This window comes from Nipponia nippon, unplaced genomic scaffold (assembly GCF_047370975.1).
Source record: "Nipponia nippon isolate SJK-2023a ecotype South Korea unplaced genomic scaffold, ASM4737097v1 scaffold_20, whole genome shotgun sequence".
NCBI lineage: Eukaryota > Metazoa > Chordata > Aves > Pelecaniformes > Threskiornithidae > Nipponia > Nipponia nippon.
The window spans coordinates 8,094,930-8,116,905 of NW_028262337.1; the positions used below are offsets into that span (position 1 = coordinate 8,094,930).

Below are 21,976 nucleotides of genomic sequence, written 5' to 3' on the forward strand. Positions count from 1 at the left end.
AGGAATTCTTGTAGTGTGTAATGTTTGTATCTGCCACAGGAAGGCAGGCTATGGGAAGCTCTTGTCGCATCATGGTTAAAAATAAAAAAAAGCCTCCTGTGTGTAAACATGAAAACTGAAACAACAATGTAGATTTTACATAATGTGTTTAATAAATTAAGCTATTAAATGAACTACAGGTGAGAATTTACTTCTATGAAAGTTCTGTTGTGCTTTGGGAAGGGTTTCACTTTGTAAGCACATCGGAGTTACACTTTTGAAAAGGCCTCTGATTTCAGAATGAACATTTACTTCTGGAGCTAACTGTTCGGTACAAACAGAGGAAGAAGTTCCCCAGAGCACTGTCCTGACTTTAGTTTTGCAGCAGGTCTTAAAAGACACGACACATCTTTCTGAGCATTTAAGAACGTCGTCCACCACAGTTAAAAGAAAAAAACAATGAACTAGAAGGCAGCAGCTTTTGTTAGCAGGTGATAGTACAGGTTATTGTATAATACCAGAGTTTCTTCGAAGCTGCTCCAGAGAAATATTACTTTCTAAGAAGCCTCTGAAGAGTGAGACATCCTACATGAGAAACAGTGTCTTCCCTGCTGTTCCTCCATGCAGGCCTAGAGCCACAACCGGGCTGTGGTTTACAGTGGGTAACAAAGAGGACAGGAAGAACAGAGGCAGTTAGATTTCAGCAGCTTTTTACGAAGCCTTGTAAATGACGTGTCCTGTCAGGTAGCAGATGCAAGCTGAAATTGTGTCTGCTGCGGGGGTAATGTGAAGAGGCAGCCTGTGTGAGAGAGCCTGCTGTAAAGGTCAGATCTACACCGATACTGAAGCAGTGAGAATCAAGACAAACTGATATGGCTGGTTACGGCACTTGAATTCTTGTAGCCCACTGCTGTGATGGACTGGAATTACTTGAATAGGACTCAGACAAGCTTGTCTTGATTCCTGTCCTGTACAACAAATGCATTTAGGAAGTGTGACACAAATTTCCAGCACTGGTTCCTTCTGTATTGGTCTGTGCATATTGCTGTGGCTACTTGCCTCACTCACAAACTGGTCCTGAATCCAGTGAAGCAGCACTATAATCATTAAATTATAAAATAAATTCTGTTTTCCAAGATAATCTCTCAGGATGCTTGCAAATTCAAGTACGTATTTCTGTACGTTTCTGTATCAGTGACTTTTGAAGCACTGAGATTGGATGTGTATAAAATGAAAGTTACGTCTTAGAGGAGTTTTTGCTAATTTGCCTCTTCACCTACTGTTGTCTTATGGAAAAAAATCACAGAATCATTTTGGCTGGAAAAGACCTTTAAAATCATCAAGTCCAACCATTAACCTAGCACTGCCAAGTCCACCACTAAACCATGTCCCTAAGTGTGATACACTATGCATGAAAAAATTATTTACGATAGTTAATAGATGAAGTCATGCCTTCACCCCTGCATGATGCTGCAGAGTTCATAGTTACTGTTTTCCTGAAGCATAAGACAGACCAAAGTGGATTTTTCTTTTGACAGCTGCTATGCAGAGTTAACGCAGACTTCCTTGGGAAAACTGCCTTGTCCTTAATAACAAATATATATAATCCAAACTATATTAAGACACTTCAGTGAAGTCTTTCTGTCAGGACACAGGCATGCGTTGCTCTAAGAGTCACTGAAATCTTTGATCTACGCTAAAACTCCTCCTTGCCTTGATGGACGAAGTAGTTTTATTATAAAAATAGCTGCTTGGCTTTACAGTTGACAAAAAAAACGCGTTCTGTTCATGCTTACGAGCAGTGTCCCGTTGGTAATTTTCTGCTGGTTCCTACAGTGGTTTGATGGCAATAAGAAGGGGGTAAAGGAGATGACACTGGTAGTTTCAGGTACCTCAATAATGTTTTTGTAAATGATACCAAGCCCAGAAGATAAATGCTCTTGTTTCTGAGAAACAGTTACTGGTATTTCTCCAAGAGAAGCAGATTACTAACAGACTTGGAATGCAGGTAGGTACCAGAGGACAAATGGAAGCGACAGTGTTGAAATAAATTTTAAAACAAGCAAACAAACAAAAAATCCCAAGCAGATGGAATGACTACAACTCTTTTGGTTGCCCAGACCAGACTTATGGGTTATGCTGTTGAGTATTGTGCAAGAATGTACTGGGGTGAAGTCCATGATCAGAGAACACAGATTCCAATTATGGCAGCATCAATCCATGTTATTGGGTATATTTAAAAATACACTGTCATGTGGAAGTCCAGCACCTCCCTTCAGTCAGGAAAGAATTTATCGCTTTTAAAATACAGAGCAGCAGCTTCTTGCCTACTATCTGTGATAAAATTGCATGTAAGGTTTTAATAAGAACTGGAGTCTGTAGGCTGTATTCTGTTCATTGCTTTTGTGAGAAGAGCTTGTCCCGTTGCAGTCACTCTGGCTTAGGCAAGACTTCGGTGACAAAACACAGAACATCTTTCATTCTTCTAGCAGAGTCTATGAGAAATGGATGCCTTCTGAATTGAAGCCGTGCAGCAGTCTGAAAGTGAAATATTTATGTTACCATTTTAACTAAGTTATACTTCAGCTTAAGGCATTTCTAAGACGTGCTGGCTGGCAAAGATCATATGGAAATAGCATGAAAGCAGTCATCACTGTTCACCTGCCACTAAGAATTGTTACAAATCTTAAACTAGAAGTTATTAGCAAATTTGCCATTTTAAAGATGCAGGTATATTTTCAGTGCAGTTAGTTATGTTGCATCCTACCACATTTACTACGTTTCTTTAAAGAGCAGTGGCTGTATTAATTGGCACACTGAGAAACAGCTAGGATTTTTTATCTTAAATTGGAGAGGATTCATGTTGCCACTTAAATTAACTGACCGGAAGTAATAGCAGAATATGGGAGTTAATTACTCAAATTTCCAAATTACGCTATAGACTAAGGCTTAGTCATCAAGACAGACAGACAGAGAAGGGCTATGTAAGCCTCCAGGGAAATTACAATAATCAATTCCGTTATTAAAGCCATTTTTAGAGGAGACCTAGAAGGGTCTAGTACACAAATACCAGAAATAGGGATCTTTAGCTAGTTGCTTCTCGATACTGTAAGCAGCTGTTACAATACATATAAGGTTTAAGTGTTGTTCATGTTCAGGACTGGAAGCAAAGAGTGTCTGGTATTGAGAGGAAAACAGAATTAGTACTATTCCGGTGTAACCCAATACTAATCTGTACTACACAGGTACAGATGCAGATAGAATTTAAAGAAGCATAAAAGGCAGGCATAAATAGAAAAAAAATACCTAATGAAATCATCTATATCCATTGAACGGGCTCGTTTTTCAGAGTAACCTGTATTTTTTAGGACTGTCTGTATTTTCTCTGCAATTTTGAAGTTTTCGGGTATTTCCTGTGAATGGAAAATAGGATATAAATTCATTTTCTATTCATAGCGTAGAAAAAGGTTCATTTAAATAACCTATTATTTTCCTGCTTTTAGAATAGTCCTTGTTTCAACTGATAGAAATAAGTTGTATTTTTTCTTGTATGCATTATTGTGTTCTTCCATTCTTGTATCTGAATTTTTATACCTCAGCTCATTCACTACAAATGAATCACAACAGTATTGCTAAGCAGACACAAAAAATGTTCTTATTTGATTCTTATTAGATTAATAAAAGTCTTTGAGACACGTACAGCCAATATATTAATAACATACTCGGCTTTCAGCTTTTTCACTGTAATTTAGTGACCCTTTTAGATTTTTCTCTAAGAAAAGAGCTAAGTTCCTCCCTCCCTCAAACTCTCTCAGAAAAAACTTTAACGTGTTAAGCTTTTCAATGTTAAGTTTTACTCTTACAGAAGTCAGTATGTAGGTCGCAGTACACAGAAATAGAATTTAATATATTAAAAAGGAACTTACTGTATTATGTAAGGAACAATGAATTCGGTAATTGTGATCCAGCAACTGCTCTACAGCACTTGACCTGGAAGAAATACAAGTTTAGAATGAAAATTGAGCTTTAACTGTTTTTTTTTTTTTATTTGATTAGTTGTTAATTTATACTGTAAAAAACTAATGACTACACAGAGCTGTTCTTTTTAAACAGCTGCCTAGTTTTCTTCTAAGAAAAAACTTGTGATCTCAGCATAAATCCTCCATCATGGTTTATCCCAGACTGTGCTAGCATGCATATAACACTGCTATGCACTTGCACAAAAGCAACGGTTAACTGGATGGACTCTCAGACTCTGAAAAGATTTCCTTTAGTAAAAGTTACTTACTTAAATGCTGCAGAGAGTGTCTTGTTTTTCCTAACAAAGGCTATCCTTACCAGACCATCCCACTCCTGAAATTAAAAATTTCAGAATTTACAGAAAGGAACAGCTACTACAAACAAGAATAGTCACTACTGACAATTTCACAACAATACTGAACACAAAGAAAAATCTTTCAGGAAAATATCTTTCTAAGCAATACAAAACCAGTCCTGTCTTGGACAAAGCAATACAGATGGAAGAGAAAATACTTCACCCACAAAAACCTTTGAATTGTTCTTTCTCGTGCCTAGGCACTATTGGCGAGATCTTATGTGCCGAGAAGGCGGATACTTGAAGAAAATTCAGCTAACCTTGGGCAAGGCTGAAATGGTCTCAAAGATCAAAGCATTTTAAAAATTCACTTTAAGAATACTACCCTGTAACATCTATCCTCTGAGATTATACACACTCATCTGAAGATAAGGCTTCTCACAGATACTCTTTTGATCATAACCAACAAACTCATCAGCCAGAAGGGTCTCTGGGAGATATAAACCACGATGAAAGGGACATTATTACTAGCAACTCTCCAACGGATGTGGAGATGGTACCTCAGTCTTGTCAGAAATACTGTAAACAAAGCTGCACCCCAACTGATGGTGTCACGTTCAGGTAGCGTCCTAATGCAAGCCTGCTCAATGAGGAGTAAGTATTTCGGAATTCTGTAAATGCCAATGAATAGCTGGTACTTAGTAGTGAAAACAGCACACAGAACTGAGTCACAAGTGAAAAGAAAAATTAAGTATTATCACTAGTATGTTACATTGTTATTAGAGTATATGATGCTTACCCGGAAGTTGATAGGCGGTGGCGGGTTTTTTGGCTCTATTCTGACAACACTGGATTCAACTTTGGGAGGCGGCCTGAAGTTGTTCTTTCCAACCTGTTGGTCAGGAGAAGTCAGGCAGCAGTATGAATAATCAGCAAATCCTCACATTCCTAGAAACATTCTTCTGTCTTTGATAGCTTTATTAGCTAAGGCAGAATGACATACCTTCATCAGATGGTCCACTCGAGCTAATAACTGAGTATTAATAGAGAGTCTGCAGTATAGTTTAGTTCCTGGTTTTGCAACCAAACGAAGTGCAAATTCCCTTTGAAACATAAGTATTGCGCACCTGAGAATAACAGGAATGAGAAAAAATAAATTCTAATAATCAACTTTTACATCAAAAGCCAACTAACACATTTGGAATACACAGGATTTGCCTCAGCACTTAGACACAATAGAAGTTTTGTCATGAACAAACTCTGCCTTAATTAGCTCAGAGTGTGTTAAAAAAAAAAAACAAAACAACAAAACTTGGTGAAACCATCTGTATCTCCTTAAAGCTACAATAGAATTTGATTCTTTATACTGCTAAATGGATCAGGATCAAAGAGACAGAGGGTAGTCTCAGAGTTTTGTGCCCAACTGTAACAAATCATTTTGAATAATTCTATGTTGAGTCCTTCAAATCCAAACTCTCTAGCTCCAAAAATTGACTACTAATGTGACTAACACTAGTGCTTCAGTGAGAGAAATCAAGAACTGCTGACATACTGAAAAACACAGAAGTATCTGGGCAGTTATATTTCTGTTCAGAAAACAGGAAGTGTCTTGGCTTTGATCCTACCCCTGCCACCCTTCCTTTCTAAGGTAGGAAGGCATTTGAAATGCTACGATGCCCTACTTATCCCTGGAATAACAATTAGTTATAATACTAGTGTAAAGAGGTGCAACTCCTACTCACTGATGCCGAGACTAAATTTTCTTCTCATGCTTAATACACTGACACAAACTAATTTCCAGGCACTGGCAGTTTTCATATTACAGAAAAATTCTGGTGTGGCTCTGATCCATTAAACTGGCATTTAATAACTAAAAAAATTGATTTGGGAATATTTTAAAACTATTTTTTTTTCTATCAGGTAATACAGGGCTATGTTCTTCCACATACCTGAAAAAAGGTCTATGAAGCAACAACTTGAAAACGAAAGGTGAAGAAATCTGAGGAAGAGAGTAATAGCATTAGTATAATTTCCAGGCAATCAGCATTTAAAAAGAAAAAAAGGTTTGCCCTGTTGCTTAGCCCATACCTGGTACGGCAAGTTAGCCACACATGCATCAAAGAATGGTAAATCTGTTTTCAAGATATCTCCAACCTTGATTTCAAGTTTGTTTGCCAGACACCTGGGGGAAAATACACTGTGGTTATCCTCAGAGAAGCACATTGCCAAAGTCTTTGCCACAGCAGGTCCACTGCTGTAAGTGCTCACTATTTCCACAGTTGACACTTACGTGCCCTGGACTCTCTTCTGAAGTTCACCAACAAGTCTAGGGTCAATTTCACAAGCAATAACCTGAAAACAGAGTATATATTTGCAACTTTATACAACTCCTCCATTTGGGATTAAAATTTCAATTGTAAAAAAAACCTGTATCTATTGCTACAGGTTTAAATAATTCTTAAAAATTCCCTATTAGGCTATGCACCCTCCTCCCTCCCCAGAAACATGCACGACTTATGTCATGGTTTAACTAAGCACCACACAGCTGCTCGCTCACTCCCCCCACCCCAGTGGGATGGGGGAGAGAACTGAAGGGGTGAAAGTCAGAAAACTCGTGGGCTGAGATAAGAACAGTTTAATAATTAAAGTAAAATGAAATAGAATAGTAGTAATAATACAATAATAATAATACAATAATAATATACAAAGCAAGTGATACACTATACAATTACTCACCACCCACCGACCGATGCCCAGCCCACCCCGAGCAGCAATCCCTGCCCCCCCGCCAACTCCCCCCAGTTTATATACTGAGCATGACATCATACGGCATGGAGCAGCCCTTTGGCCGCTCTGGGTCAGCTGTCCTGGCTGTGCCCCCTCCCAGCTTCTTGTGCACTGGGCAGAGCATGGGAAGCTGAAAAGTCCCTGACTAGTGTAAGCACTACCTAGCAACAACTAAAACATCAGTCTGTTATCAACGTTATTCTCATCCTAAATCCAAAACACAGCACTATACCAGTTACCAGGAAGAAAAATCAAGTCTATCCTAGCTGAAACCAGGACAACCTACCACATAAATGGATAACAGCAATATAGTTCGATAAAACTATAGAAGATTTATATGAACAGCTAAAAACTCATTGGAATTATGCAAATGTTATGAAAAGTATCCATAGAGTAATTCTACTTACTTGAATCAAGCAGATGAAGAACATTCCGTTTGCCATAGTCTAAGCCACAATATGGTTTGAGCTTGGGAAGGGAGGAGGAAATTTGCACTTACTTTTTTTACTTTCTCTAACATCTTGACTGTCAGGTTACCGGTTCCCGGGCCCACTTCCAGAATGACATCTGTGCGTCGTAGGGCAGCCTAAGAACAAACGGTGTTTCAGTTGTTTTTCTAGAACCGATTTCAAGCAAGCATTTAATTTTAAAACTGAAGGTATGCGATGTACGTGCAGCTCAGTAAGAAGCCAAAATCAGCTAGCAGAGGAGTGCAAATGTTGTTTAGAAAGGGATGGGAGGGAAGCAGGGCAAACAGGAATATCTTAAAGCTAATTTATGAGAGATCGTTGGCCAAGTATAGAAAAGTAAGCAAGCAGCCACATTTAAAAAGACAAAAAAAGCAGCGTCAAAGCAGTGACTGCCGTGCAGAAGGAAAGTCCCTCCACAACCAGGGAAAGGGCAGGCTCCGGGATCGGACCGTGCATCGGGACGCGCCTTCCCAGGGAAACCTGCGCCAGCCCTGCCCGGGGCGGCCGAGCCGGCGCTGCCCCGGCCGGGGCCGGACGCCCGGGCCGCGGCCGCCGCTTCCTCCCGCCGCCGCCCCGGCGGCACCCCCGCTCCGCCGCCCACCTTCTCGATGATGCTGTTGACGACGAGGGGGTTCTTCAGGATGTGCTGGCCGGCCCCGGTGTTGAAGAGGATGCCTAGGGCAGAGAGCGGCCTTACTCCGGCTGCCAGCGCAGCCCGCGGAAACGCGACGGCCCGCGCTTAGGGCTTCGCCTCCCGCCGGCATCCGCGCTTCTGCCAGGCCAAACCCCGCTCCCCGCCGGCGGCCGCCCTCCCCCGGGGCCGCTCCTAGCACCGAGGCGTCCCCCGGACAAGGGCGAGCGCAGGCCGCGCCCGGGCGGCGGGCCGGACCCCGGCCTCCCTTCCCGCGGGCGCCGCCGCTCAGCCCGGCCCGCACTCACCGGTAGCGCGGCCCTCCGGGCGCTCGCGCCGCGGCCGCTTCCCCGCCCGCAGCTTGGGCATGGCGGACACCGACCGGCCCCGGCCCCGCGCCCCGCGCACGTGCCGGCCGCGACTACAACTCCCGACGGGCAGCGCGGGCGGAGCGCCTAACGGGGGCGGGCGGGGCGGGGAGGGGCGGGGCGGGAGACAGCGCCCCCCCGCGGGCCGGCGGTGTGTCCGGGCCGCGCTACGCGGGCGGGTTCCGCGGCGGAACGGCGGGTGCCAGGAGCGGAGCGGTGCCGTCCCTAAAAAAGCAAGACCTCCCCGTGCCCGGAACGAGCCCCCGCAGAGCTGCAGGCGTGCTTTGCGGCGGCGTCGCCCTGCTGGGGTAACACCGGCTGAGCGGCGGGGCTGCAAATACGGCACGTGGCGTCAGACCGCTGTCACCGTGAGTTGTGCGGAGAACGGGCTCCGCGGGGGGAGGCAGCGGGAGCAGCTCCGGAACGGGGGAGCCGACGCGGCCCTGGCGTCGTGCAGAACGACAGCACGCTCCCCGAGCCAAAGGCGCGTCGTGCGGTGAGCAGCGGCGGGGCGCCCGCGGCACCGGCTGCTCCGGCGCGGCTCCGTTGCCAGGCGGTGAGGGGCGACCCAGGGAGAGATGAATAACCGGGAGCGAGCCCCGTTCCCGGTGGCTGCGGATGAGTAGGACGCGGGAAAAACTGAGGGAGAACAGCCAGCCAGGGGCAAGGGGAAAGAAACCATGTTACTTAACATCGGACACCTCAGTATAAACTCCGATCTGAACGCCCGTACCATGCGTCCCTGCCGCAGCCCCTCGCCACCTTCTCCCCGCCGCCCTAACCGTGCAGAATAACCACAGAGCACACCCCAAAACTCCGCCACAAGCTTCCATTTTCCTCGGTCACTTCCGAGGGCTCGCGGGCAGGGCGCCGCTCCCCGGCTCGCTGTCAGAGACGGGCGGGACGCGGGGCCCGGCGGCGCCCTCCCGCCGCGGCGCTGCCCCGCTCCGCCCCGCCCCGCCCCGCCGAGTCCCCTCCCCCCCCCCGGTCGCCGGGCGCTGACGTCAGGGCCGCGCGCCGGGGTGGGCGGGGTCCCGCGGCGGCAGCCTCTGGTCCCGGCTCGTGGCGCGAGCTTCGGAACAGGCCGGGGTCTCGCGCGCCAGGCCCGCCCCGCCACGCCCCGCCCCGCCGCGCGCGCGGCGCCGGCAGCGGTGAGCCGCGCTCGGGGGGCGCCGGCCCGGGCCTCCCGCCGCTCTCGGCGGGGCGGGCTGCGCTGCGCTGCGCTGCGCTGCGCTGGGCGGGCGGGCGGGCTGGTGGCGCGGCGCCGAGCCGAGCCGAGCCGGTCGGTGGTGGGGCGGGGCGGGCGCCGCGCCGCGCCGTGCCCGCAGGCGGCAGGGTCGGCCCGGGGAGGGAGAGCGGGGCGGCGCTGGGGAAGGAGCGGCTCTTCCGCAGCCGCGTAGGCTGCTGCTCCGCCTCCTGCGTCTCTGTTGGAGCTGCCCGGTGCCGCGCCGTGCCGGTGCGGCGTGGCTTTTACCTTGTGTGCCATCTTCTGTGGGCCGCCGAGGATAAGGGGGCTCCGCTTTGCGCTTTATATTGTTTGGCAACGGCAAAGCGCTTCCTCAGAGTCAGAAGGAAAGAACCGTTACCTCATTCCAGGGAACTGTTCCCTAGTTCCTCCTTGAAACAGTTTTCAGGCTGGGTAGAGTTGGTGGGAAGGCGTCAGAAGAACATGGGGCATTAAGCTGCACGGTTTGTTGGCAGAACGTGCTTTTCACAGGACAGGGCAAGTGTTGGCCTTTACTACAGGTGACTCTCTTCTCCCCGCAGGTTGAAGAACAGCAGTTGAAGTTTCACTGTAAAGCGGGTTCTCCCCTAAATCAAAGGTAGGGTCAGTGCAGCAGTGGTGAGTTATTTCTCCCGTTTGTTTCCTTAGAAGACAGCAACACGCGTAAAATGGAAGCGCGCGGCCCGGAACGCAGGACTGATGCTGCTTCCTGCTTCTGCGTCTGTGTACCTTGCTTCCTACACCTCGTAGGTGAAGCCGTGTCTGTAACGTATCTGCCGCGGCTTTCAAACTAGTGTTTATAATGTGTGAGAACTACACCACGCTTTAAAAATAGTGTGTGCCCTATGGGTTTTGGTTTCTTTGAACTTCATTTCAACACCAGTTTTTTTCATCGCTCTCTGCTTTTCTTGTCTCATTCTTTCGTTGTGCCATTTTGCAGAAGGGCATTCAGTACCATAGATATAAATGACATAATAATGGTTTTTGTTACCCAAGCTTTACGTATAAAACTTTAAAAACCTGTCGTCAGAAGCAGGTTTCAGTGGTGATTAAACTGAAATGGTTTAAAGCTGTTTCAGAGCATGAGGCCAGACTGCAACTTGCATTTCTGTTTCAGCGGTTGCACACTAGTTTTTTATAAAGTGTTCTGCCATATCTTTTTGAAGATGTGTTAAAATGAGGTGAACTTAAAATGAGAGGAATGAGGTTTTAGTTTGAATGTCGTGTTTTCGTAAAAAATAAATTTGTAGCAGTTCTGTTCCTCTATTTCTGTCAGTAGCAGTATGGGAAAAAACCCCATAACTCTTTCCTACTTAGACATATTTATTTGTCTTCTGTACTGTGGCTTAAATTAGGCAAAGCGTAGACAGCCTTGTTCATTTATCTAAAGAAAAAATAATCTGTTGTTTTTGAAAAATCTTCGTAATGCCTGACATTAGTCGTTATACTGATTGTGGTTGTTAGTGTAGTCGTTAGTGGTTTTAAGTAGTACCTTGAATAGCCAGGATACTGGCAGTTCTTTTGGTTTTAGTGCTCAGTAGAAATACTTATATGACATGAGTGATACAGGTACTATAATGTTAGAAAAGAGACTCAGGGGAAAGTGTATGGAAGGCTGGAGAGAAATTGGAATAACTACCAACTGTTCCTGAAATTGACAGTATCCTTAAGAGCATCGCTAATATGTTGTATCAGTATCGCTATGAATGCTAGCATTTGTGTTACCCTTTTCAGAAGGTGACCCGTAAGTCATTCTTGTGGCTTTTCAGAATGAAAACTTTTTTTTCCTGTTCTCCTTAAAACAAATGTGCTGGAAAAGGCAGTCTTAAGTTTCTACTTGAACCTCCCAAGCTGCAGTTTGTAGCTTTATAGTTAGCTATTAGTTATATAATCTCCTAATAGGAAGTGTCTGTTTCTGCCCTCTTTGTAAGTGCTGCCCTTCAGGAAGTTAGTTTGAAGTGTCCACTAAGTCTTCCCTTAGCTTTTACATTACTAAACAAGTCCTCAACCTCTCCCCATAGGTAATTTGCTTTGGACCCCAGACCGTCTTAGTAGCTGTGGCCTCTCTCCAATTTCTACACTTCTTTCTTGAACTGGGGAAAGGTAGAACTATGATGACAAAACTGAAGACGGTATTCTAGAAGCAGTCGTGCGTACTGCTGAGTAAAGGAGGATGAGAGCATCCCTAGAGCCACTTGCCACGTTCCTCTTAAAGTAGCCCAGTACGTATTTGGATTATCAGTGAGAACACGCTGTACTTTGAGTGATATATTTATCACTTTTTCTCCTTCTGATTTCAGGGAATCTTAACTGAATCCATTCCTGCACCTCATTACTATGGAAAAGAATTTATTGAATTCTTAACGAAAGATAACAAAAAACGTACAGAACTAATTGCTTGGATAGGAGTGAGTTGTTACATTGTATTCTTTGAAGTCCAGAAAAAGTGAAGTGTGGAGGTGTTTACTGATGAAATCCTTTGTTTTTTTCCCTTGCAGATGTATAGCAGTCCTTGATTTGTTTTCAAAACTGACTTGTGATTCTAAAATTTGGATGTATTTCAGTGTATGGGAAAAGTACCTGGCTACTCTTTTGCCTCTATCAATAGGATTGACTACTCAGGAAGAACATTAAACCAGTATGGCAGAACATTTAAGAGACTTGGAATATTCTCTGAAGTAAACTCTTTATGCAGATACTCCCTTAGAAAGGGAATTAAAGAATGAAGAGTAGAACAGAAGTGAGTCCTGTATTTTTGCAAGTGAAAGGAGATGAAGGAGTTTGGGCGTGGGAATGTAAGTGCAGGACATTGGATGTTAACGATGAGGAGCTGAGGGGTGGCATTTGATTTGTTGCCTATTGTCTAGGTGTAACGGAGTGGTTTTTTTCCTGTCAGCTCAGACTTGAGAACATGCTGTTGTCTGTTCTGTGCATATTCAGTGGGATCTTCGAGAGCAGCTTTTCCTTGTTGTGTGTCATTAGGCTCTTTTCCCTCATAGAAGAAGAAATTCTGGCATGGCAATAGAGACATGCTTGGATTTGCAGCTGACAGTATTGAATGTTTTCTAATTGAAGGAATTTCTTTTCCTTCCTCCCCCACCTAACATGTGCTACTTGGTTATGATAGCAATGGGTACGAACCACAAAAAAGCAGCAGAAAGCAAGTAACGTTCCTGAAATTGCTCAGTGTTTATTGTGAAGACACAGCCTGAGATTAGTAAAGATGGGAAATGTTAACCTTACCCAATGATCGAACTTGGAAATTCTGGCTGTTATGACTCAAAGTGCAGACCCTGCCTGCCTTCTATGAAAACGTTGCTTATATGGTTGACAGACTCTACCAGCGTTTCTATATATGCCTTATGGCTGTGAAAGTACCCAAAAGACAGCAGCTATTTGATACTCGCCTCCTGTTTCATCTCTAGGACAGTGTTGTAGAACCTGTTGAACAGTGAGTTAAGCTCTGGAAGTACCCGACAGAAAATCCTTGTCCCTGTGATGTAACCTGTCTATGGTTTAACCCATGTGCCGCTGCCTTTACTGGGCAACAGAAAAGCATGATTTGTAAGAGATGAAAATTGTCTCTATCCCACAGTATTAGAGCCAGTATTCATGAGCCTTTGCTGCTCTGTGGGGTCTAAGAGCGTCTGTATGTCCTCTGCATAAATTGTGATCTGAAGAGGCCCTGACCCTTCAGTTAAAAAAAAAAAAAAAGAGGGTAATGGGTGGTGTTACAACAAATTAAGATTTGCGAGATCTGGGTTTAAACTCCTGAAGTACAGCTGCGTTCTGTTTGCAGGAATTGATTTCACAAAGGCATCTGTAAACAGCAGTAATTAAAACTGTTTTGGGAAGATCCCATTAACACGAGGTATGAGCTGATGCCCTCATTGAGTCAATCATCTTTACAGAGTGCATGCAGAGTTCCTGATAGAAATCCTGATGGTGAGAAGGGAACGTAAGGAGAGACTTCATCAGAGTTGAAATTGCCTGTTAGAACCTGAGCCTGTAATGGCCTGGCACTGTTGGAAGTCCCATATTCCTCCTTCCTCCCATAGCCATTTCTGGTGTCTGTGGAACAGTGTGTTCAGATGGCTTGACTTTTCGGCTTGTTTTTTTGTCCTGTTCCCCCCTGCCCCTCTTTTGGCTTTTTGGGGGCAATTATTAAGTTGGCTTTGTCATAATATGTAAGTTTCCTTTAAGTTCACTTCACATTTTGATAAGACAGAGAAGCAAAAGAAGAGTGATATACAGGATAGGTCCCAGGAACTTGTGGTTTTGCATTTAGGAATTAATTTTACTTGAACGTTCTGTAGCTGACAGGAGTGCTGGAGCCATCTTGAAGGCATGCTATTGTTTTGTTTTTATGTATCTGAATCTGGTAATTGATTGTTTTCAATTTTTTAAGATTTAAGAAAAAAAATTGCTTTTTTTTCCCTTTCGTGTAAAGATTGGTTTTTCTGAGAAAAAGAGGGTTGCTAATACCGTATCATTGCATTTCGCTGGGAAGGGAGATCTCTAAATGTGGCTACTCATTCACTCTTACAGTACTGGTAAGCACCCTAATATAAAGTCATGGATCTCCCAATAGTTGTCATAGTGTTTATTAAAATTGGAGTTCAGTGAACCCCTTAAGCAGGCAAAAGCCAGCACTGCTGCTGAAGAAGCAGTGCATCTGTTGCACAGTGAAGAAGCTGCTTGCATCTGTTATGCCTGCTTTTTTCATGCCTAGCACATTTGTCTGTCTAGCTGGGGAGCTTGCTCCAAACAAAAAACTGTGTTTTCCCCACTCCCTCCAGCTTCAGGTATTTAAGGGGTGCAGGGGCAAGCAGAGGGTCATCCTATTTATTTTGGTGACCATACCTCTTTAAATCAGCTTAACTTATTTGTAGCTAGCTTAAAGTGCAAATTTGAGTTTGATGCGGTAAGGGTTGATTGGAAATAGTTTTTTTTCTTTTTATATTTTAAAGAAAGCAAAAATAATTGTAAAAATAAGGCTCTAGTCACTTACCAGAAGAAAGCAGAAACTGTTTAGAGGAATTTCTTAAACATAAAAGCAGTGGACAGCTTCTTATTCTGTTCTGTGTGGGTTCTGATTATAAGATTACAATGGACTTTGCAAAATCCCGGCCATAATGAAGCATTATTGCCATTTGTGCATCTTGCCCTTTGTATTTGCTATACATGCATCGGATGTTTTTCCAGTTAATTTTTTGCCATCCGAATCATACAGAATATAGTGCTTCCTTAAGTATTTTATGTTATTTATAAACTTTATCTAAAAGTTGCCCCATCTTCAGGGAGATTATTGTTTTTATCTTCAATTTTGTTATTTTGCTTGTGACAGCCTCATCCAGTGTTGTGTGAAGATTGTTGTTTACATGGCGTCAAAAAGCAACTGTGCAAATTCATGGAAGACTAAATCTCAAGGGCTATTAAATCTAAATTCCCTGCCTCTTACTAGGAAATTATTGAACCACAGTTTTCTGGAGGATGGGAGAGCATTGTTCAGAAATACCACTAGAAGATTATCCTGATCTGGCCATCTACTGTGGTCTTTGACAGAAACAGAACACTGGGTTAAATGAATTTTTGTTCTGACCTGCTAAGGTTGGTTTGGTTTTTCTTGGGGTTTTTTTTGAGCAGCAATAGCTGCACCAATTTTTAAGTGAAAATACAAACCTTTTCAAGAATGAGAAGCATTAATAAAAAAGAACCTTTGTGAATATTTCTCCTTGATTTTTTGTTGTTGTTGTCTTTGGATCTGCCAGCTTATTATTTTGAAATAAGAAAACAGAAAAAAAGCCTGTTGGTTTTTGTGTTTGTACTGTACTAACTTCAATAAGTAAGTCTTCTGATGAGAATTGTTGTAGGTGAATTATATAAATTTTCAGTAGAAGCACCGTTCCCTTAGGGGGAAATCCTCCTTTTCTGCATCAAGTTTGAATGTAGCTGAGAAATAATTTAATTTAGCTGACATGATCTTAGTTTTGTAGTGCAAAACCAATTGTTACATGAATGATCTGTAATTCATTTTTTTTCCTCTCAAACAAACGTGTCCTTGCTATGAATCTTTAGCAAGTATCTGGGTATGTGCTGCGGATTCTCTGTTGCTACACATGCAGTTTTCCCATGGCAACTCATTATTTGGAGAACACTGTTCAGCAAAAGGCCTAAAATCAGCTTCTCTTCAGAAGTATACTTTATCAGGTCTTGTTTGGTAGTGTAAGATAAGACTATATTTCTTTTGAAAGTAAGTAATTTGACTTTTGAATGGAAATAAATGAAATCACTTCATAACATGAAGTGTAGTTTTGATCTTGCAGGAATTGAGCTGTGATTTCCTCCTTAGTGCAAACTCTACACCTACTTCTGTTATATATTTTCTCATATCCTTCTTTTCTTCCCTCCCTTTCCTTCACTACCATTTTAAGGTGCTCTGAAATTCTGTTACCTATACTAGGTACTTCAGTGCTAGTGTTTATACCAGAAAAATCTGAATATACCTTTTATTGCAGCTTCTCTTGTGTGTGCTTATTTTATTCAAGTTCTTTGTGCTGTGAATATGGAGTTCCTATTGCGATCTTCACAAGTTAACCCAGTGTTTTCTGGTGTTGTCATTACATTGCTACTTCCTGGCCAGTTTTGGTTGTGCAATGATGAAGGCAGCTTCAGGTACTCAAGATGTCAAAATATCTGCAAAAAAGAAGAATGTTAAAGATATTGCACCTAAAGACCTCTTTTTACTGCCTGTCGTGTCAACAACATGTACAAATTTATTATTTCATGATTATTTTTGATGGAAAAATGAAGCTAGCAGGTCTTCTAGTGTAACATCAAAAATCTTGCCTTGATATTGATTCTTTGTGCTGGGCTCTATTCCACATAGGGTAAACCAGTACCAGTTGGATTCTGTAGTCTAAATCGGGGTCTTGGTTCCCTGGAAATTAATGGTCTTCTGAGGAGTGAGCTGAGAATTTGAATGTTTAAGTTTGTTATGCAAAGGTCTCATAATTGCAGGAAGATTTTGGAGGATCTGCAGATTGATAACAGTTGAAATGACTCACACAAGTAGATAGGAAGAAATAGAAGGTAGGTTGGTTTTGCAGGGTGAGGTGGGTTGACCTTGGCTGGCTGCCAGGTGCCCATCGATCCACTCTATCATCCCGGCTTCTCTACCTCCTCTGGAGCAGCACAGGGGGATGGGCAGTGGGGGTTGCAGTCAGTCCATCATGCGTTGTCTCTACTGCTCCCTCCTTCTCACACTCTTCCCCTGTTTCATCATAGAGTCCCACCCATGGGAGACAGTCCTTCATGAACTTCTCCAGCGTGGGTCCTTCCCAGGGACTGCAGTTCTTCATGAACTGGTCCAGCGTGGGTCCTTTCCATGGGCTGCAGTCCTTCAGGAGCAGACTGCTCCAGTGTGGGTCCCCCACGGGGTCACAAGTCCTGACAGCAAACCTGCTCCAGCCTGGGCTTCTCTCCATGGGTCCACAGGTCCTGCCAGGAGCCTGCACCAGCGTGGGCCTCCCGTGGGGTCACAGCCTCCTTCAGGCATCCACCTGCTCTGGTGTGGGGTCCTCCAGGGCTGCAGGTGGGTATGTGCTCCACCATGGACCTCCATGGGCTGCAGAGGGACAGCCTGCCTCACCACAGGCTGCAGGGAAATCTCTGCTCCAGTACCTGGAGCACCTCGCCCCCCTCCTTCTCCACTGACCTTGGTGTCTGCAAGGTTGCTCCTCTCACATATTCTTACTCCTCTCTCTTGCTGCAGTTGCGCAGCAGTTTTTCTTTTTCCCTCTTCTTAAATATGTTATCGCAGAGGCGCTATCACTATCGCTGATGGGCTCGGCCTTGGCCAGCAGCGGGTCTGTCTTGGAGCTGGCTGGCGTTGGCTCTCTTGGACGTAGGGGCAGCTTCTGGCAGATTCTCATAAAAGCCACCCTTCAGCCTGCCTGCTCTCAAAACCTTGCCACGCAAACCCAATGCACAGGGTGGTTAAAGCAGAGAGAGAAAAAGATGTATCACCTGTAAGTATAAAGCAGAGGTTGAGTTACTTGTTCAATTATTGCTGTAAACAGAGATCTGATATTCATAGAATCATGAAGGTTGGAAAAGACCCTTAAGATCATCAAGTCCAACCATTAACCTATCACTGCCAAGTGCACCGCTAAACCATGGCCTCAAGCACCACGTCTACCTGCCTTTTAAATACCTCCAGGGATGGAGACTCAACCACTTCCCTCGGCAGCCTAGTCCAATGCCTGACCACCCTTTCAGTGAAGAAGTTTTTCCTAATATCCAACCTAAACCTCCCCTGGTGCAATTTAAGGCCGTTTCCTCTCATCCTATTGCTCGTTACTTGGGAGAAGAGACCGACGCCCACCTCACTACAACCTGCTTTCAGGTAGCTGTAGAGAGCCATAAGGTCTCCCCTCAGCCTCCTCTTCTTCAGGCTAAACAACCCCAGTTCCCTCAGCCGCTCCTCATAAGACTTGTGCTCCAGACCCTTCACCAACTTCGTTGCCCTTCTTTGGACATGCTCCAGCATCTCGATGTCCTTCTTGGAGTGAGGGGCCCAAAACTGAACACAGTACTCGAGGTGTGGCCTCACCAGTGCCGAGTACAGGGGCACTATCACCTCCCTGGTCCTGCTGGCCACACTATTCCTGATACAAGCCAGGATGCCATTGGCCCTCTTGACCACCTGAGCACACTGCTGGCTCATGTTCAGGTGGTTGTCAGCCAACACCCCGAGGTCCTTTTCAGCCAGACAGCTCTCCAGCCACTCCTCCGCAAGCCTGTAGCGTTGCATGGCGTTGTTGTGACCCAAGTGCAGGACCCGGCCCTTAGCCTTGTTGAATCTCATACAGTTGGCCCCGGCCCATCGGTCCAGCCTGTGCAGGTCCCTCTGTAGGGCCTTCCTAGCCTCCACCAGACAGACATTCCCACCCAACTTGGTGTCATCTGTGAACTTACTGAGGGTGCATTCCATCCCCTCATCCAGGTCATCAATGAAGATGTTGAACAGGACCGGCCCAAACACTGAGCCCTGGGGAGCACCACTCGTGACTGGCCGCCAACTGGATTTGACTCCATTCCCCACCGCTCTCTGGGCTCGGCCATCCAGCCAGTTTTTAAGCCAGCACAGAGCGCACTTATCCAAGCCATGAGCAGCCAGCTTCTCCAGGAGAATGCTGTGGGAGACAGTGTCAAAGGCCTTACTAAAGTCCAAGTAGACAACATCCACAGCCTTCCCCAGCCCCATATAGTGGCTCATAGTTTTGAAAGTATATTTTCTTTAAGCTTAGGATCCTCAATTTTTAGTCTGTTTTTGTTGAGGATGATTGGAGAGTTACAGATTGAGAGTTCTTAGGTTGTTTGGTTGTTTTTTTTTAAATTGTGCAGGGCTATTACTGGTATAAAAGGTCTTTTGTTGCTCGTTTTGTTGTTAAGGTGGTTGTTTTTTCAAAAAAAAAATCAAAATTTTAAACCTATGTCAGAATAAAGTTTCATTTGTCCAGCTTTCTTACCATCACCATAAAAATTTAACACCTCAATTTTTTTTTTCCTGCAGGTTGGAAAAATAAACTTTTTTAGTGTTAAACAAAAGCAAATCCTCAGGCCTGTTTGATGGAGAGAAACCGTGCTTGGTTATTTATTTAGAAAACTATTGAGATCCATGAAAATATATATATTATATATTACAACTATAATTCATCCTCTTTTAATTGATATAAAATGTCTAGATCAATTTGAATTGTAGAATTTAGCTATCTGATATGGGTCATTTTCTCTTTCAGGGAAAAACTGTTCAGAAAATAACAAAAATGTTAATACTCTATCTTTGCCTCTTTCAGACAACCCCATGGTTTGCTCTGACTACAGTTGAAGTCATCACTAGTTGCAGTTTTGCTCTTATTTTGCTGTGCTTCACAGGAGAGGTAACTGGTTTAAAATCAAAATATTTCCTGTAATTCTCAAATCTAGTAAATGTGCTTGTAATGATAGACTTAATGCTTGCTTTTTCTGCTGAGAGATTTCTGAAAGCAAAATAGTTTAATCACTGTACCTTGACGCTGCCTGTGAGTGGGTGTAATGCTATCTTACACAGTGTAATCTAATGAAAAATTAGCGTGGGGTGTTTACATAATACAAATGCAAAATACCTGTCTGTATTTGCTGTCTTTTAAAATGTTTTTCCTCCTTTTCAAATGTTCTCAGATTTTCATGGATCTCAATAGTGCTAGCACTATTGTTTTGCGAGTCTTGACCCAAGCTACTAGTCAAGATACTGCAGTGTTGAAGCCAGCTGAGGAACAACTGAAGCAGTGGGAGACACAGCCAGGTTTTTATTCAGTCTTGTTGGTAAGATACAGTGGAAAAGTGGTATTAAGTAGACTTTGAGTAATTTTGAATGTGGGTCTCTAGAGTACTGTTGAACCATGACCTCTGTTTGAGAGAAGCCTTGAATCATTATGGTCCAGCTACTAATATGCTGTGCAGTGGTAGGCATTGTCATCACTGTGTCTCAAAGCAGATTCTTTTCCCAGGCATTCGGAAGGAGGAAATCCAACTTCTAACGGCATGAGGGGGTGAGCTCTAGTGCTAAACCTGTTGTTGGCCTGTTGTGAATTCTAGATAACAGAAGGCCAACAGGACCCTTGTCAAATGAATTACCTTTACTACCCCATGAGGCAGGGCCACTTGTATATACCAAGGCAGTAAGCACCATTTCTTTATTGTGGAGGTGATGCGTTATGACCGTTTTCATAGAAGTTCCCGCGTGCTTTTCATTGTGCTAAGTTTGATACCCAGCTGAGATTGCTTTCCTTCTTGTCAGTGGAGAGAGACTCCCAGGGAGATTAGCTGACTAGGCTGGTAGTAAGGTTCCTGAAATGGGAAAGGTGAATACTTCTAAAGGTACTACGACCATTGATGAAATAGATACGTTAATATGGTGTAAGGTGATGAAAACATAGTCAAAGAAGGAGACCCAACTGTTTCAGAAAGAAAACACTCGCAAGTTAACAGTGGTGGTGTTCTTCAATTCCTACGTGTATGTTTATAATAGTCTTAAAAACACAGATAAACTGCTTTTCCTACAAATGTCTGTCTTCAGTGCATAGGATGAATGACTCAAGAGTTGTGGAGTGACATGTTCTGTTCTCTGTAGACCCTCTTTTTCATTTGTTTGGAAAGTTGAAGGTGAGTCAGGGGATTTAGGGAAAAGAGAAAAAAAAAATCTGACTTCTGAGCTGTCAGATTGCATTTTACCCACTGCCTTTGTCATAGTGTTTCTGTGGTGATAAACGATCTTGACAGACAACAGCAGAAATTGCCACTGACTGGGCATTCTTTATTTTCTTGGTGTTTGCTGTGAGAGCTTACAGCTCAGGTTGTAGACAAGTTGAGCACTCACAGGTGTAACTGAAGTTGATATGAGTTCATTTTAAATATAAGGGCTAAAAATGCAGGATTTGAAAGGATCAAATACTGCTACTTCTATTAGGGTGGTTAAGTAGCCCTGTTTGGGAGCACATCAGCCTTTCTTCAAGTGTGAAATATAAATAGTAATCTTCTGAACTAAATAGAAGTAGAGAATCTGTACTTCTTTGTTTAACTTGATTATGGCAGGGGGACTGCCTGGGAGAGAAGATCGCTGGCACCTTCTTGGTGGAGCAGAAAATGGTGGGGGGAAGCAGGTGATTACAAACGGAGAGTTGGTAAGACAGTTGATCTCTATGGGATATGGGAAGTAATATAATTACTTACTGTCGGATACATTTGCCTCTGGGATGATCAGGATAGAGAGAATTGTAATGAACCATGAAACACGCATCTTCGAATCTACAATTTTTAGTACCTAGTGGAGTTATTAATGTTAGTTTCTGTGCTTCTCTTTTGAAGGTGTTATGTACCTCTCTTTTGAAGAACAGAGCTGAAGAGTGGCTGTTTTTGAAAAGCAACCTCTGTCCTTTACCAGTTGTATTGGTTTATGTATTGTTTAGCTTCATTCCTGTTATTTCTACAACAGCATTAGTATGTTATATGAAATACTTTATGTTTTGGGAAGCTCATATGTATACAGAGTATATAGAGAGGTTTTGTTGGTTCTTGGTGTAGATACCTTGACCTTTTTTTGCATTTCTTATCCAGGCCTGATCTAGTTTTACAGTTTTGATTTGAGGAAGCTTTGCT

General features: G+C 43.8%; 2 protein-coding genes across 12 annotated transcripts in view; one reads left to right on the forward strand and one right to left on the reverse strand.

The window, feature by feature from the left end:
• Nucleotides 1-129: 129 nt before the first annotated feature.
• DIMT1 (DIM1 rRNA methyltransferase and ribosome maturation factor) lies at nt 130-8,624 on the reverse strand. Of its 3 annotated transcripts, XM_087759646.1 has the most exons (12): nt 8,491-8,622; nt 8,153-8,226; nt 7,581-7,667; nt 6,585-6,646; nt 6,383-6,476; nt 6,244-6,293; nt 5,298-5,421; nt 5,094-5,186; nt 4,268-4,332; nt 3,906-3,969; nt 3,286-3,392; nt 130-2,517 (listed from the first exon to the last, which is right to left on the reverse strand). In XM_087759646.1, the coding sequence occupies exons 1-12, from the start codon at nt 8,549-8,551 to the stop codon at nt 2,475-2,477; spliced, it is 924 nt and encodes a 307-aa protein (XP_087615772.1). In that variant the 5' UTR covers nt 8,552-8,622; the 3' UTR covers nt 130-2,474. The 3 variants fall into 3 exon arrangements, with proteins under 3 accessions (XP_087615772.1, XP_087615774.1, XP_087615773.1); XM_087759648.1 differs by lacking the exon at nt 8,153-8,226 and having other exon boundaries at nt 8,491-8,624; XM_087759647.1 differs by lacking the exons at nt 8,153-8,226; nt 8,491-8,622 and having other exon boundaries at nt 7,489-7,650.
• Nucleotides 8,625-8,834: 210 nt separating this feature from the next.
• IPO11 (importin 11) overlaps nt 8,835-21,976 on the forward strand; it is a 99,420-nt gene continuing 86,278 nt past the window's right edge. For 4 of the 9 annotated variants that reach the window (XR_015705228.1, XM_087759631.1, XM_087759639.1 and 1 more), the window contains exons 1-4: nt 9,619-9,701; nt 10,318-10,373; nt 19,636-19,719; nt 20,000-20,143. Coding sequence is in view for 6 of the 9 variants with exons in the window: in XM_087759631.1 (XP_087615757.1) it covers nt 20,006-20,143 (138 nt within the window). In the remaining 3 variants the exon portion in view is untranslated. Of the gene's footprint in view, nt 8,919-9,576; nt 9,702-10,317; nt 10,374-17,272; nt 17,370-19,635; nt 19,720-19,999; nt 20,144-21,976 lie in introns of those variants that run through there. The other 5 variants (XM_087759635.1, XM_087759632.1, XM_087759634.1 and 2 more) reach the window with 5 other exon arrangements.